Below are 17,254 nucleotides of genomic sequence, written 5' to 3'. Positions count from 1 at the left end.
CATGGAGGGTTTAAACAGGCCTGAGAAGGCAAGCGTGTCAGGTGTGGGATTTTCGTCCTCTGAGAGATCCGGAACATCCTGTTCCACCCCCTCTCCTTGAGATACCTCACTGACTCCAGTAGGGGTCAGGGAGGCCTCCCTAGCCGGTGGGGCCTGGACAGTATGACCTCTGCCGGGTTAGCGGCGGGAACCTTGCTAGGGTTGCCAATGGAAAGGGGCAACTTTGAGGCCAATTGCAGAATGCCATCCGAGATGCCCTGGGAGATCGCACGTGTGACCACATCCTGCATCTCCCTTGACAATTGGGGTTCCTGAGCCCAAGGCAGATCTAATCCGGCCTCAGAGGGTGCCAGAGAGTCCTCCCCCAAGCAGGAGTCCATATCATTGATGGAGTCCACCGCCAGAGAGTGGAAGGGTGACCCCAGGGATGCCCTAGATGGATTTGGCGAAAAACCAAAATCCTCCTCAGCTGCCAGAGAAGGGGAACCCTCCCGCTGGGGAGTGGGAAGGGAAGAGCCTGCCCCCCTCATCCCTGGGAGGAGATGGGGCTGCTGCTGAGCTGATTGGGCCTTTTGGAATTGTTTTTCCAGGGCCTTTTGACGTCTCTGGTCCAATTTTTCAGCTGCCTTGGAAACTTTCTTCGTTTGGGATGTTTTCCCTTCGCTGGGCACCCAGCCCCCTCACCCTTGGCAGCAGGATTGGGCCTGCTGTGCTTACTGATGGTAGGGCCAGCTTGAGGATCCACTTCAGCTGCCACAGTGCTGGCCATGATGAAAGGTGCAAGGAGAGATGTGGCTGTGATGGTTGGCAGTGGCAATTGTAGGCCGAGGCGGTGTAAAAAAGCCTTCAGACATTGGCAACTTCTGGGAATGGCGCTCGATGCGATAATCAGGGCGCCCGCAGATCCGCGCTATCACAGTAAGCAAGGAATGGCCTGGCAGTGACTCAAAATCCCTGCAGCCGCCTAATGAAATGAAGGAGAAATAGGAGGGGAGGCCTGCCAGGAGACCCGGGCTAGGCCTGATGATTAAATTGCTCTCCAGCGGCAATCTGCATCAGGAGACAGGCTGCGTGGCAAGGACAGGCCTCAGAGTAAAAAAACGCGGCATTTTACAATCCAAAATGGCCACCGTGATTTTCAAAATGGCCACCACGCGCCTAGGGCTACACCCGGGGATGTTAGAGAAGCCTAACACTCCTTTTAGGGGACCCTAACTGCCTACCTGTCCCCAGAGGCTCGCTAGCAGCCGCTAAGCAAGCCCCCCCGGTGCAACTGAATCGCCGAGGGCGAGGGAGCCAGCCACACTCCAGGCAGCCTGCTCCACGTGTTTAGACAACGAGTACAGAAGAAACAGAAAACAAAAAACAACAACGTAAGGATCTAATGCTAACTAATACAAAAAATAATAAATTGTAAGGCTACACTACGCTAGCTAGGAGAGTCCAACTTGCTGCTCAAGGACTGGAGCTCCCCAAAAAGCGTCCTGTAGGGCGACTGAGTTTTTTAAAACTGAGCCTCTCAGGGAAGCAAGAGGCTTGGCTACACGAACTTTAAACTCAGTCCTTGGGCAGCAAGCTGAAGTTAACCCGTGCTTGGAAACTCCAAGCAGCGCCTAGGAGAACATATATATAAACATTTATATATATAATCAATTAAATCAGGAGTATGCAGAATATAAACTGGGATTTAGTGTTAGCTTTCCAATGATTTCAAATTCTCTTTTGCTTAAAGTGGAAATAATAAAGTCATCTCCCATTATGCTATATAAAAGAAGGATCTTTTATATCTTTTAGAGGAAGACAAAAGGAGAACATGTTTTCATTTTGTCTGACATACTTTTTTTGCCAAGTCATGTCAGCAGCAGAGTTCTAATTCTTTGATTAATTCAGTGGTTCTCAATTATTTTCTGTCATGCCCCCCCCCTAGGAAGAAGAAAACATTTCGCGCCCCCCGCGCGACTGTAAATAGTATCATTTGCTATAAAATTGTTATAAGTACACCTCTGCATAACACTGTATCCTTGTCAATCCATGATGGATCCCAATAAGGATGGTTACCCCTTGCGATGATGTCCAGCCAACAAACTCCCATATTTTGCGAAGTGGATAATGGACTACAAAGAGAAAATATGGTTTTAGGGCTTGAAAGCTACGCAGAAGAAAGGAAGGCCAACCCATCAAAAGGATGGAGAGCTGAAGAAGGATTATTACAATATCCCTGGAAATACTACCACCTTATTGGAGCTCATAGGCTGCTTGTAGTAGATTCTTGGCAGAGCTGAGATGGAGGTGGAACATCCACTTTGCTGGTCCAGTGGCTGAGGCATGGAAGCCAGCTGGGTGATTTTCCCTCTCAACCCGACTCACCTCACAGGGTTGTTGTAGGGAAAATAAGCTGAACAAGGAGCACTAGATGTATTATGTTCCAGCAGGGGGCTGGACTAGAAGACCTCAAAGGTCCCTTTCTCTTACCTTCCTGTCTCCTTCCCCCACCCTACCCTATTCCAACAAAAACATTATAAAAATATTTATTTCCCATTTCTTGCCAGCCCTAGCAAAGAGGTTGGCCTTTCCTAATGGCCTCCTCTCCAATCCCTCCTTGGCCCAGCTTCCCCGCAGCCCACAAAGCTTCCCGGTTTGGGTGTGGGGGGCAAGGGAAATCCCAATGCGGCAGCCGCGATGTTCCGGACGGAGCGATTCCTGGGTTTGTATTTGCGAGCTCTGAAGCGAGCGCTCCTCCGGGGCGGAGGCAGGCAGGCAAGCAGGCAGGGCGTGCGCTGGGGCGGCTCGGCCACCGGGCGTGGCCAAAGCGGTCCCCGAGAGGCTTGTTTGCTCGGCCAGCAGGGCAGAGGCGGAGGGGCGGGGAAGAGGAGCCTGCGAGGAAGAGGAGCCGATGGGACCCGCCGTTGCCGCCTTCGCCGCCAGTTAGCTCAGAGGAGACGCGAGCGAGGCCACAAAGACTTCTTTGTGCACCGGCGGCCGCGGCCCCCTCGTTTGCACCCAGATGGAAAGGGAGCCTTCGCGCCCCCCTTTATGGAGCCTCGCGCCCCCCCTGGGGGGCGCGCCCCACTATTTGAGAACCGCTGGATTAATTAGAGAGAAAGGATGAAGTAAATCAGTGTTCATTTATCCTCATGGGAGATTATTCTGTGGCTGCTGCATTTATTGTGGTTTGGATTAAATTCATTGGTTTTACACAATATTAGCGCACATTTTCATTTGCACAGCAATGTATTGTCATTTTTATTACAATATCCTATAACATATTAATAAATTATATTTTGACCAACACCACATTCTATCTGCATTCTATTCTATAAGTTGCTCACACCTTTCTACGCTAAGAAAGTAATTCTAGGAAAGTAACATCTTGTTTTACATTTCATAATGTGAACCATTTTTATTTTTCTGATTAGTCTGTTTCCTTTCCTCTCTCATTTCATCTACCTTTGAAAATCATAGTGGTTAATTAATTTTTGATGTATGAAGAACTAATACTGAATGCCATGAATGTGGAATGATATTTAGTAAAAACCCTTACTTTAAGGAAAGATATATTGAACATTCTAAGATTTTTTAAAAAACACAACATTCTGTGAAGTTGCTTTTTAATGGTTCATAATTCGCTATGGAGCATATCAGAAAAGTATCTGTTTTAAGTTGCAACACCAAAGTTTCTGTTAATTACTATGTACTTGCCATTACCATTATAAAGTAATTTGAATGAAACTTTATTGTTGGGCACAAGTAAGCAGAGAACAGGAGTTGAATTCAAAGCACTAAAAGTTTATTACATGCAACCTATACACAATAATGTGATCTACTAACGGTCAAGGCAAATTGGCGCTAGATAAGAGTAAATGGAATTCACAGAGGGCTTGACTTTGGTCCTCTTGTAGCTGCATAGGTATTCCAAACTTATGACACATTTGACCCCACCTTTGGGGTCCACCTGGTCATCTCCTACATTTATGTTTGAAACCTATATTGTGAATAGTGTAGTATAGCAATACTCCACTGAGCAAAAGGTTGAATGTGTTTTATTTGTGCATTACAAATATTTATCAAGATACAAATCTACTTGCTCTATTCTGCTTACATAAGAGTGTGATTACAATGGGATGAATCATGGACATTGCTGAATGATGTTTGATAGAGTGATGTGACATTTTTACCAATTTCTTCCTTCACACAATAGCCGTGACAGATGCTGTAAAGGGAGAGTTGATGTTGGGTACCAAAATGGGAAGAAGGAATTGGTGGTAACATCATCCTAATCACATTGTCTAATGAACTGTCTCTCTAGGAATTCTGGCATTTTCTATTCACAGGGGAGCTAGCAGATTTCAATCCAATCCAGTAACTGTTTTTGCACAGTTTGAGAGATATATATTTATCTGTGGTATCAGAATTTTAAATGAAATATATAGATTACTTCATGATAGTATAATGATTTCAGTCTTAAATTAATAGCATGGGTTCTACATCATTAGACTCATTAGCAGTACCGATAATGTACTGAAAAAGCAATGTTCATATTGCTTTAATGCTTAATTCTCCAATCTTTTTTGTTTGTTAATATGAATTCTATTTTAGAATTTTATTCATGTCCCTACTATTAATGGGATAAAATGTTTACAAAATGATGCTAGTTATCTAATATACTTTCTCTTAAATGTTTTGGGCATATAATCCTTTTTTTATAGAATCATCTTGGATTTCAATTATTGTGTTTTATATACTTTTGGTTTATTATATGTATTTTAGTCTTTCCATGTAGCTTTTATCTTCCTGAAAATGTTTAGTTTATAGTACTTATTTTAATAATTGCATTCTGTTTCACAGACATTTATTTTTAGCCATCCTAAATTTGATATTTTCCTCATTCACCAGGTTTTTTTAAACATCCTAGATAAGAATTTAAACCAAGCTATCTTTCTAGAATTAAGATTGCATCTTTATCTCAGGTTGCTGTCGTTTCAACTGAGTAAGAAATGAGAACAGATATTGTAATGCATTTTGCAGGAGATGTTTTGAATTCCATCTCTGCTTTAAATACTGTGCTGATGTCCCTAACAAATATCTTACTACATTATAATAATGTACCCCAACATAATATTTTTGAGGTGAGTCATAGATTCTAATAAAAACTTGACCAACAATTCAAATCTATTCATTTATTTGCATTCATGCATTATTTTAATGGCACCCCTTTTGGCTAGCGTCTAATTAATACTAAGATTAGTTGTTAAGAAGTTAGGACAGAATTTTACTTTGTGGGTTAACTGATTCAGTCATTTTAGTGAGAAAAGAAAATATATCACTTGAAGCAATACAGAAAATGAAGAAGAAAGAGTGAGCCTGCTCAAATGTAGGACATCTTTTAGCTTAAGAGCTGTGGTAGCGCAGTGATTAGAATGCAGTACATCTGCTGACTGCAGTTTGGCACTTCGAGTCTCACCAACTCAAGGTTGACTCAGCCTTCCATCCTTCCAAGGTCGGTAAAATGAAAACCCAGATTGGCAATATGCTGACCCTGTAAACCACTTAGAGAAGCTGAAAAACACTGTGAAGTGCTTTTGCTATTGCTATTAGGATAGGGAGGGACAGCTGTCCAGTGGAGCCAATCTACCTCTTTAATAAATTCATCTATAGTCCCTTGTCACCAGACAAGCAGAAGCACAAATGAAACTTCATCTATCAAGTAGTTGTTGGCCTGTCAAAAGCAGATCAGACCACATTGTCTGACATCTCTATTCCCTCTTCCTATCTAAAGGCTCTAGTGCAGGGGATTAAAAAGACACAAGGAATAAAATACAGTATGTAGAAAGAGATAAGAGGAAAAGACTTCCCTCAAGGATTCTCAATATTGAACACATAAAGTGAGGAAGAAGTCCCTTCATAGCCATAGTGAGCCAGGAGACAGCCAAAAAGTAAAGCAAGAAAGCAGAAAGAGTGCTCAGTTTGAAGCTAGTTAGAAAAGAAAAGGAAAGTATATTTCCTTCAGGTGCGCCTAGAATATACACATGCAGAAATGGGCATATTTACAATTGAGAAATAGTTACAAGCACTGAATATAGTTTAATAACACATGGATCAAATGGTATAACAGCTGAATTATAAAACTAGCATTCAATTTTATACACTTTATGAATATGTAATCTAAAGCAATGCCTCAGAAATCAAGGTAATTCTTTAAAATGTAATTTTGATTATGAAATTCTGCCTATGGTTACTATGGTCTTTTAAAAATAATCAGAAGAAACAGAAGTAAACAGAATTATTGAGAGTGAGGATGAATAAGTAAATGAATCTGCTATTGATACCAAATTATTATTGCAGAAAATCATAGGTGATTAGAAAAGGAAATTTCTTCATAGGCTTTTTAATATTGGGAATCAGATGTACAGTCTTTCATTGAAGCTCAAGTTATTTATTATGGTACTGAAGGCAGCAGAGGCCAACCTAAAGAAGGGCAGGGTTACAACCCTATTATATGCACTTCTGAAAATTACAATATACACTGATCAATTCAGTGGAAGAATTTATTGAGTATTTATCCTTAAATGAATTGAACATGTATGATGATGCATGATGAGGATAATGAGAGTAGCACTATATAGACAATAGCTCATTGAGTTGGAGAAAGCTATGTTCCTAAATTAAGTTATTATTGATGTGTTATTTTTTTTCTAGGTCTTATCTTCCAGAGGCCTTACTTTATTTTTATGTATTTAACTTTTTATGAATGTTTCATATAGCCACACATCCCACTCATGTAACACTGTATGTCTTACAGAAACTCGTAACATAAACTCGCACAGAAACTCGCAACATATATTCCCCCAAGATCCAAGGATAAGCAATTACATTGCTCAGAGGGAGGGGGGGAAAACATTTCTAAAACAGGAGAACTCATCTTTCCACTTGATTCCAGTGCATGGGGAAAACAGCTTGGTCTTCAGTGTCTTTAAAAGGCTAAAAGGTTTACAGCCAGACAAATTTTTGAGGGGATGCTGTTCCATAGGGCAGGCACTGGCAGTGAGAGGACACAACTTCACGGTTCAACAAGCTGGCATTGTTTAATAGAAGGGACCCAGAACATCCTTCTTTAAGAGATCTGATGAGGGGAACAAACAATGGGAGTCTCCTCCTGTTTCTTAGTGCCCTAATCAACATTTCTTTCTTTTATAATTGAGCTGACAGTTCATTTGGGAAAAGTGAAAAGGTCATTTACTTGACTCGTCTGATGCCAGTAGTTTAGACAGTCTTTATAAGAATTATGTTATGTAATAAAATGTAGTATATGAGTTAATGATATTATATTAATTACATGTATTTTACGTAAATCCTTATTTTATTTATCTTATTCTGTTTATCCCTTTTTTCTGGTTATTTAATGTCTTAATTGATCTTCAATCATTCTGTCATAAATCATTACAGTTTAAAAAAACCATTAAAACTAATTGTTTACCATTATCAAACAAAATCATATAGTTTGGTTAAAGAAAAAAAATGTTCTTCTGATATTGCAAAAAAGTAGAGAATTGTTTACATTTTCATTTCTTAAATGAAGTTCTAATGAATACAAGTTTCATAAGTGCACAGTTGAAGATTTTACCTAAAGTAATGTTAATTATAGAAATATGCAAAGCTGTTTAATAATCCGAGAATATATATTTATATGAACCATGGTGGCGCAGTGGTTAGAATGCAGTACTGCAAGCTGGCTGTCAGAAGTTTGATTCTTACTGTCTCAACGTTGACTCAGCCTTCCATCCTTCCAAAGTTGGTAAAATGAGGACCCAGATTATTTTGGGGAGCAATATGCTGACTCTGTAAACCGTTGAGAGAGGGCTGTAAAGCACTATAAAGCGGTATATAAGTCTCAGTGCTATTACTATTTATACATTAATTCAGTAACATGAATGCTATTTTGTGGCTTCTCATATCTCTGAAAAGACAGATATTTGGTCCAGAAACTTTTAAATAATACACAATTTCACTCATCTACATTTACATCTAAATTATCTTGAAGAGACTGGACCATCTTACAGAGACAAAATCTAACACTTTTTCATTATACTTAGCGATATAATAAGAAAATACAAATTGCAGATTGTAGGACTAAGGAAGAAAGATTATTCTGCTTGCATGTTCAGTTGTGTTTAAAGCACTTTGCACAACATGCTTATTATAGAATAGTATTGAATTTTTATTTTTTTTAATTATGGAAAAACAATTAATTTTGGATTTCAGCAACTTGAAATCTACTCTATAGAAAAGTTACTGCTAGGAAATGATTAAGAATGTATGAAAGCATGTCAATTACCTTATCTCTGTTGTCTTTTACTATAATGTTGTAGAGCTTGGATCATATGGAAAGCTAAAATATTATGACACAATGACTGAAGAAGGTAAGAAATATTTTAGATTTTTTGTGTCAGCCTTTTAATTTATTTTTATTAAAAAAAACTATCATGGTTATTTTTTTTCTTTTCAGTTCCTCTCTGCATGACATCAGTGTCATAATGTGATGTGTTACCATTTTAACATTTTAACCCTTTAATATTTTTTACTAACTTGCATTTTAAATTTTATTTTCATGCAGCGTATATGATCAACATATTAAGAGCACATATAATATTGATAAATGTTCAATAGATAAGAAATAACTGTACATATTTTTAACCCTGCATTCCTCAAATGAGCTTATTTACTTTTATTAACATTTAGGGAAATTGTTCATCATGGTTATTGTTCTTTATATTAAAAACTTAGAAATTGATCTTTTTAGTTCCACAAATAGATATTTGTAAATATTAGTGTTTTTGCCAAATTTCCTATAAATTAATTATATACCTTCTACATATCAGAAAATGCTATTAAATTTCATGTATTTAGGAGAGCATGAATAGGTTGATCTGCTGCATTTTTTAGCTTTCTATAGTAGAAGCATAAGAATTGAACATCAGAAGAATTAGTGTATAAAGGTCATCACCGAGATTTTAGAAAATGAAAAGCACTGATTCTCACTAATGCTAGGTATTGCAGACATAGAAATTGGTTCAAGTCTTACTGTAGAATTGTGTTACTGTATTTAAACAAACATCAATTTAACAGTTTACAGGACTAAGTGACAAAAAGTACACCAGAAATACTCTCAGTTCTTTCTGTACTGAAAATCAAGCTCAATTTGAACTTCAAGAAGAGTATTTTTCCTTTATTTTATCTTTATATATTCTTAGACTGCATGAGTATTAGATGCTGAACTGTCATTTGTTATTCAGAAAGTCTTCATTGAATGAAAGGACAACCTCTGAGTTGCGTATGTTATTGCCTTAACACATCTGTACTTTAGGACAACAGTTTTGCGAAATCATGTGAAATAGAGAGAAACTGAGCAGCATCAGATTGATTTAATTTAGTACTTTGTTTTCCTAAGCCCAGCCCTTTTGTAATTCACAGGCAGCAGAAGGGGAGAAGCAGCTTTTAAAACCTAGGTGACTCCATTTTTAATTCTGCTACATTTCTTTGTTGAAGGACCATTCGGCTTTGATGGTGTTTATGCAGCATCACTGCTTATCCAGGAGCCTCTGACATTTTCAGTGTGCTTGCAAAACAATATCATATTTCTCTGATATATAAAAGGTATTGAAGAGAGATGAGTGTTGCTGTTCTCCTGTCTACCCCACCTGGATATGTTTTTCTTACAATTTTAAGGAAATACAACGAAGACTGCAGATATACAAAAGAATCTGAGCAGGAGAGAAAGGGAGAAAAATATTTATTTTTTTCCCCACCTTCCAGTTTCCCTTTACTGTCCCTATCATTTTTGTCTCAGCTGCTCAAACTGCCCTGACCTTGTTAGAATTCTGATTTATTTTCGAATCATGTAAATCTTTCCTCTATGAACCAGATAAGTGTGTGTTTAACAAATGTTTCTTGGTGAATGCAGTGTGGAATTCAATTCTTTTTTTTAATGAATCCATAGTCGTTTAACTAAAGAAGTATTCCTTGTCTCATATAATGAAATGTGCTTTAGTGCTACATAGGTTTAAAACAGGAAATGAGAGTGGCAGTGCTACAGAATAGTTTCTTCTTTGAAATGTAGCATCATTTCTGAAATATTTCTATTTAACTATTGCTTTTCTGGAGGGGCAATAGGGAGCAAAATACACATTCCAACTTCTTCACACAAGCTTGCATATTTGCATCATTCATATTTGCATCGTGATGACACTACATGTATGTTGCTATTTTTGGCATTCTTACAGTTTGCTTCAAATGTCTCTGTGTTGTTGTTGTTTTTAGAATGTATTTCTCCTTGACAATATATCTTCTTTTAAAATGATCACAATTATTTTATGTGAAGTACTTTAAGGGAAAAAAAATTAAGGTACATTGCTTAAATTAAGCCTATGAATAATTGAAAAAATGGTAGTCTGCTCTCTTATTTATTTATTTCTTTATAAATATTATGCCCATCTTACCATAGGGTAACTTTTGCTTTTTTACTCCATTTTTTTAAAAGAACACTTGTATTTGACGAATCTAAGATTAAATATTTCAGTCAACATTTTACTTTTTAAACAAAATTTTGCTTGATAGTTATGGTATTCTAATGTTAACGGGACTGATAGCTATTTGAACAAACAATGACTGAACCAGATTAATGAAGCAAAGATATTTGATTTCCTGACAAATTCTTCAAGGGATAAATTTATTAATCTCATATAAACTCCATCTGATTTTGTATTTTCCTAGTTTTCCTAGTCCTCTAATATGTCTGAAAGGTTAACATGGAATTACACGTCATATCATATCATTTTTGGAAGTATAAGTGTAATGACAGTCTGCCGCTATCACTCAGCAACAATCTATACATCAGCTCTAGTGATGGCAGGAGCAGTACCTGCAGTATTGCACCATTATACAGCAAACCGCATAATGAGATTGTTCAAGTTCCAGGAGAGAAAATTTACATTTTTGCTTTCTGCATTTTTCACTACTGATTTTTTATTCAAATGCAAATGTATGTTATTTGAGAATTTGATGCTATTATTTTAGGTTTGACTTTTCCATTTATACGTTAAATGAAAGGAATGACCAGACTACCTATTTCTGTCTTCAGCATTTTTCTTTGAAATAACTATTTAAATAGCCTTTCTTTTCTTGAAGGGTAATATTTGTGTTACCTTTATTTAAAGGCTGATATTTTCAAATTGTGTTAGCTAAACTAAATATATTGTTCTGTGAAAAACAGTGTAATAATAACTCTGAAATATAACTCTGAAATGTTAATTCTATTCATAATAGCAATTCTTTTGAAAGGATATATGTGCCAGTGTCCTACCTGGGGAAAAAACAATTGTATTGGTGACTATTACACTTCTTAAATTTTGTTATTTCATAATGAGGTATCTAAGCTTTCAGGTACATGCTTATCATCTCCTGTTCAATGCTTTATTGCTTCTGATGTAATAAACCATTATTTTTTCTAGATTAATATGAAAATAAGAGATTTTGATTTATCAGGAAGGAAATAGTAAGCAATCCGTAACACAGGCATGTAAAAAAAGAGAAGCAAAGCAATGTCTCTCTTTTGCCTTCCCTTACAAATACTAAGATTGGTAGCTATTCTTCAGTGCTTATTTTCTACCATTATGTTTGAACTACCCATCTAGTTTAGGATAATAGGAAAGCTTAAATCTATGTCATATTTTGAAATGAAATACTTATTATTTCTGCTGGGAGAAGTTCGGAGTAGGGAGCAAACCAAGTTAGCAGAATCCAGAGTGACATGCTACCACTAAATGAATAAAAAGTGAAGCAATGGCTGAGAAATAACTATGCTTTAACAAAGATGTGTATATTTTGTAGGAAAGTTCAAAGAAAGGGCATCTATTCTTCATAAGATGGCCAAAAAGTCCCCAGAAATAGATGGTGAACAACGGAACGGAAGAGCCAAAAATGCTGGTAAGTATAAGAGATCAGCTTTGTTTCCTTCAAAACAGGTATTTCTTTTATTACCATAGGTTAACATGACAGTCCTCCTAAAATGCTTTTTTGATATGTTAATTTATTGGAAAATTCCTCTGGAACCTTTATAATACATTGCAAAGTTGTGTATATGTGTATCATTGTGATATACATCTGAATGCAACTAAACTTACGTTAGGTCAATAATAAGACTAGTATATATTATAACACCCTCTATGCTGCTCTTGAAAAGTATTCGGAAGCTTTAATTATTGCAAAATGCACCTGCATAGGTATCAGACACTCAACTCATGTAACACCATTACTACATGAGTTGCAGTTGCCAATGTGTTTCCATTTTGTCACAATGTAGATTGCCTTACTTGCCATTCACCACCTTGTTTATCCAATTTAATTTGTATTCAATTAAAACACAGTTATTATTATTACTGACTCCTGAGGAAAAAGGCTTGGGTGATCTTTTTTTTTTCACTGAACAGGTAAAACAAATTATATGTTAAACCTACATTTCCCAATAAGGTTACTTAAACCAGTTCTTCAGAGTAATGACACTTAGTATAGGACAGCTATTTCAACCCATGTCAACATTTCAGTTTGTCTTTCATATATATGGTATTGAGTTCTCTGCATTTTAACTGCAACTTACTACAAAAAATAAGATACTTGCATTCAGTTGTTCAGTCAAAGTAACGCATGAGCATAATCCAAATTAACCTAGAGTCAATATGGAGTTGGGTGATTTATAAATTGAATAAAAGACTGATTGGTCTTCAGTTTTACATTTCTTTCTTCTGTTTATACTTCAGAAAAAATTGAAGTGGAAGTGACACCACCCAGCGATGAACCAGTGCAAAATGGAAGTGCTGTTGGTGCAGAAGAGGTATCATTTTTTTTTCATTCTTGCTTTTCTCCCTGTGCTTAATTCTATGTTATCCTAGAATTATCACAATCTGAAAAATGAAACCTATTTGTATTGTGAACCATAGAGAGATTCTTTTATTTTTGGAATTTGAGGTCAGTTTTTGGCATTACAATTCCAAACAATGCAAAGTTACATTATGGAACCCAGTGCCCTTGGTTCTCACATATTATTCTGTTCAGCTACATTGTTCACAAATAGCATGGGCAATAATCGAGGATAAAGGGCATTGTAATCCAACAATATTTGCAATTTGAGGATTGAAAACCAGTGCTTTCAATGGAAATGTAATGGAAATATACCCTTGAGAGCTATATGGAGATAATACACAGTATCTTTACAAACCAGGTTTATTGGAAGCTATAAACTTTTGCAATATATACACTTTAAAAAAAATCTGTTGAACTATCGCTTTGCTGATGCATGGCAAGTGATGTGTTGCCATGCATAAAATGTACTGCATAAAATGTTTTCTCCTAAGCCTGCCTTTTGATTAACTCTACCACTTCAAAGTGATGAGAAATTTAAAGACTAGGAAAGAATGTGAATCAATACATTATTAATCTTTTTCCTGTTCATTCCTGATGATATCAATTTAATGATCATCATACTATTTGGAAAAAAAATATTTTTAATTAAGTAATAGGAGATGGCAGAAGATAATAACAAACATGACAATCGCAACTAAATCAGACAAAATATCATAAGATTGCAAAATATACAGTATAACTTAACATTTCAGTTTTTGGAGCCCAAAATTAAAGTATATCATGCAAAAACAGTGAAATATCATGGGATTATGATTGAGATCACTAAAATTGTGCAATATTCTTGATCTTGGAATTTGCAATAGATATACTATAAATATATTGGATTTTAGTTGCGGAGAGAATGTATGTTGGTGTCCATGAAAATTATGTTGCTAGTGACTGAAAGAAGCATTCAAACTGATTTGCCTTAATGAAGATTACTTTCAATTATAAAGATTTCTAAAAAGAGTGAATTCTATCTAACTTTTTTAAAAAATATATTTTTATTTTTTAAAACAAACATAGACAAACAAAACACGTAACATAAAAACATCTTCCATTCCGTTCAGTGTGTCGATTGGTTACAAGATTTTTGTGCATCCTTTCTGTAGTCATCGCTTAAATTTTATATAAAATCACATATTGTCAATCAAGTATATTTGTATACATTATTATTATAGTACTTCATTTGTTTGACTGTCACTATTATTTCTTCATTTTAAATGAGGTATTCTAAATATGGGTTCATTTATATTATAATAATTCATTACATCATCTTCAACATGTCCAATAATAAGTATTTTTTATATATCCTATTTTAAATCATTCTATTATTTTGGTGTTGGTAACATTCTCTAATAAATTTTCAATTCCATTTTTTAAAATCTAACCACTAATTAAATAGATCCCATATCCTATAAAATTGTTTATCTTCTTATTCTCTAATTTCATATGTCAACTTGCTCATTTTCGCACATTCCATTGCTCATATCCTAAATCTAACATATATGCATATGATTATTATCATTATTAAATATTGATTGAATGTAGCTATTATTACATCCTTTTTATGTGAAGCATACTAAATTTAAAGTAAATTTATATTATGACATTTCATTACATCATCCTGGACTCATCCAATGGTGTTACATCTTTGTATTCTATTCTATATAGAATTATTTATCTTTTATTTAAAAAAAGGCTTTTCCACATCATCTCCATGGTCCTCATTTGCAGCTTATATAAAATTCCATATATAAATCTAGTATATATAAATGCATTATTATCATTATTAATCATTTATTTGACTATAACTATTATTACTTTGTCTTATACATAATACTCAAAGTTTAACTAAGTTTAATTTAATTTTATTGTCAGTATCAACAGTTTTCTTGTCACTTTGTTCATATTTTTCTGCAATTTTTTGAATTCTATCTTCAAGTTTCATCATTGTTTCATCAATATCCTCAACTCTTCCCTCCATTCTTTCTGTTCTTTGTTCTATAATCCCCAGATTCTTTTCAATTCTTTCTGTGCTTATTAGGAGTTTTTGAATTTCTAGCATGATTCTTTGCAAAGTTATTTCCTCTTCTTCATATTGCACCATTTTCCAGGTTGTAAACACTGCCACTAGGACATCCAAGACTTTTTGCTAGGTTTCAAATAAATTTAGTGTAATCTTTCAAGTCAGGGCTTTCTCTTTACTTCAAAAGAGCACCTGTACAAACAAGACGTGATTTTCTCTCTGTCCCTTTCGGTAAGCAAAGCCAATGGCCTTGAAATAGCAGATGTAACCAAACCTCCAGCCTCTAGATGGCAGTGTTACTTCTTTTTCCTCTGTTTTTAGCTCTCTCTTTAAGCTCCGAGTTTGAGAAAAGGAAAAAAAATGTTTAAAATGCTTAGTAATTCCGATCCAGCCGAGCATTCAGAAGGAAGAGATTCTTAGTCCACAAATACAAATAATGGAGAAAAATAGAGGCAGAAGGGAAAAAAAGACCAGTCCAATTTAAAAGTAAGAGGCATTTGTAAAAATTCTTCCATAAAAAAGAAACAAAATTAAAGAAAAAAGGATAACACAATAGTTATAATTCAAGCTAATTCGCCACTTACTCTCTTCTATCTTCAATTCTAACTTTACTCTAAGTCTTTTGGGTGTTCTCTTCTCTAATAGTAAAATTTATCTCACCAATTTCGACATACTCTCTCTCCTGCTCAGCTTCCGTTCAGGGGTCTGTCCCAACCTTATGCAGCTTGAAATGGCTGCTTCTCTTGTAGCCGGCAAAAAGAGCTTTCTCCTGGATCGATCAGGGACTTTGTGATCTCCCTGAGATCAGCAGGACATGCTCTTCTCTATCACCGTCTCTACGGGATGGTTTAGGTCCAAAAGGACCGTCCAGCAACAGAGATATCAACAGCAATCCTGGAGCTCCAAGATTGCATGTTGTGTTTTCCTGTACACCGCTTGGAGAGTCCAAGCAATGGGTTAATTCAGTCTGCTTGCCCTTAGGACTGAGGAACTATTTTTCCTTTAGCCACACCTCCTCCTGGTGTGCTCAATCCCCCAGAATTCTTCCTCAGTCAGCCCGTTTGGACGTAATTAGATAGAGCTCTGAGCTGAATTAATTCTTTTTTGGCTTGGACTCTCTATTTGCGTTTTATTCTATTTCCTAACATTTCCCCAACTTTGTGAGACGTTTCTCTCCTCATCGCTGCACTTTTCTCCAGCAGAATTTGCATCTGAAGGCCAGGAGGTAAGCTGGAAGGTGGTGGGGGGTGCCCCTCAGCCGATCCTCATGGGACGGCTTCGGAGGCCTGCCGCTTGTCGTTTAAAACGGCGCGGCTGCAGCGGCGAGGCTCCTACGTCCCCAGGCCCCTCGTTTGTTATTTTAGACGAAGTTTTTTCGTTCCCCGGCCTGCTAGAGGACCTCTGCCGCAGGGAGGAGTGGGCGATCGTCGCCATTCGAGGCGCGTTCGCTCCTCGCTCTCCCTTAGCCCCACGCTGTTGCGGCGGCCATTTTAGGCGTGAAAAAAAGCGCGCCCAGCCATGGCCGCCATTTTGCATCAGCCTCGCTATCAGGAGACCGCTGGAGGTGGCAGGGCCTAGCAAGGGTTTCTCGGGCTAGGATCGCCACCTTCGCCCTTTTGTCTATTTCTGCGAGCGGCGCTGGTTCCTGGGCCATTCCAACGGTCATTATACCGGCTCAGGGAGGAGGCCTAAGTAAGCGCAGGCCAAAACTTTTTCTAGTCATTCTCCTCCCTGCTTCTCCTGCGGAGCCTTGCACCTCGGTGCAGGCCCCAATCCTACCCCTGGGCCTCTGACTGGTATTAAGCATGGGATAATTTCATACGTATTGACTCAATTACTGTGCATATGGCAATTTTAACGAATCCTTTCGTTTTGTTTCCCCTTGCAGCAACCAGTCTCTCTCTCTAACTTCTGCCTTGTCATAGCCTTGCTCCATCTTGTGTGGTCATTGACTATGGACCTGCCCAGCCCCCCTGATTCCCAGGATACTAGGCCGAGCCTCTCTCAGGCCCCTAGCAAAGGTTCCTCCTCATCGGGGAGTGGGGGTGCGGGCAAGAGTGGTGGGGGTAGCTCTGGGAGACAGCGTTCCAGAACCCCTTCTGTGGCTGAGGCCAAGGATGCTGAAAGGCGCCAGCGGGCCCTTGACAAGCAGTTTGAGAAGGCCAGACGCCAGGCAGACAGGGAGCAGTCCCTTTCAGGAATCCCTCCCTCCCGGGAAGATCTCCAAATGGTCCTAGCCGAGGAGGTGGAGTCCCAGGACCTATCCCCAAATAG

General features: G+C 37.5%; 1 protein-coding gene across 2 annotated transcripts in view; it reads left to right on the top strand.

Moving 5' to 3' along the window:
* SLC24A2 (solute carrier family 24 member 2) overlaps positions 1-17,254 on the top strand; it is an 84,970-nt gene that overhangs the window by 42,941 nt on the left and 24,775 nt on the right. For both annotated transcript variants that reach the window (XM_081945939.1, XM_081945938.1), the window contains exons 4-6: positions 8,367-8,417; positions 11,884-11,979; positions 12,810-12,883. In XM_081945939.1, the coding sequence (XP_081802065.1) occupies positions 8,367-8,417; positions 11,884-11,979; positions 12,810-12,883 (221 nt within the window). The remainder of the gene's footprint in view (positions 1-8,366; positions 8,418-11,883; positions 11,980-12,809; positions 12,884-17,254) is intronic.

Source organism: Natrix helvetica (genome assembly GCF_964273705.1).
Source record: "Natrix helvetica genome assembly, chromosome: 2".
NCBI lineage: Eukaryota > Metazoa > Chordata > Lepidosauria > Squamata > Natricidae > Natrix > Natrix helvetica.
Note: the sequence above shows the minus strand (reverse complement) of the source record. Positions and strands in the feature narration are given on the sequence as shown.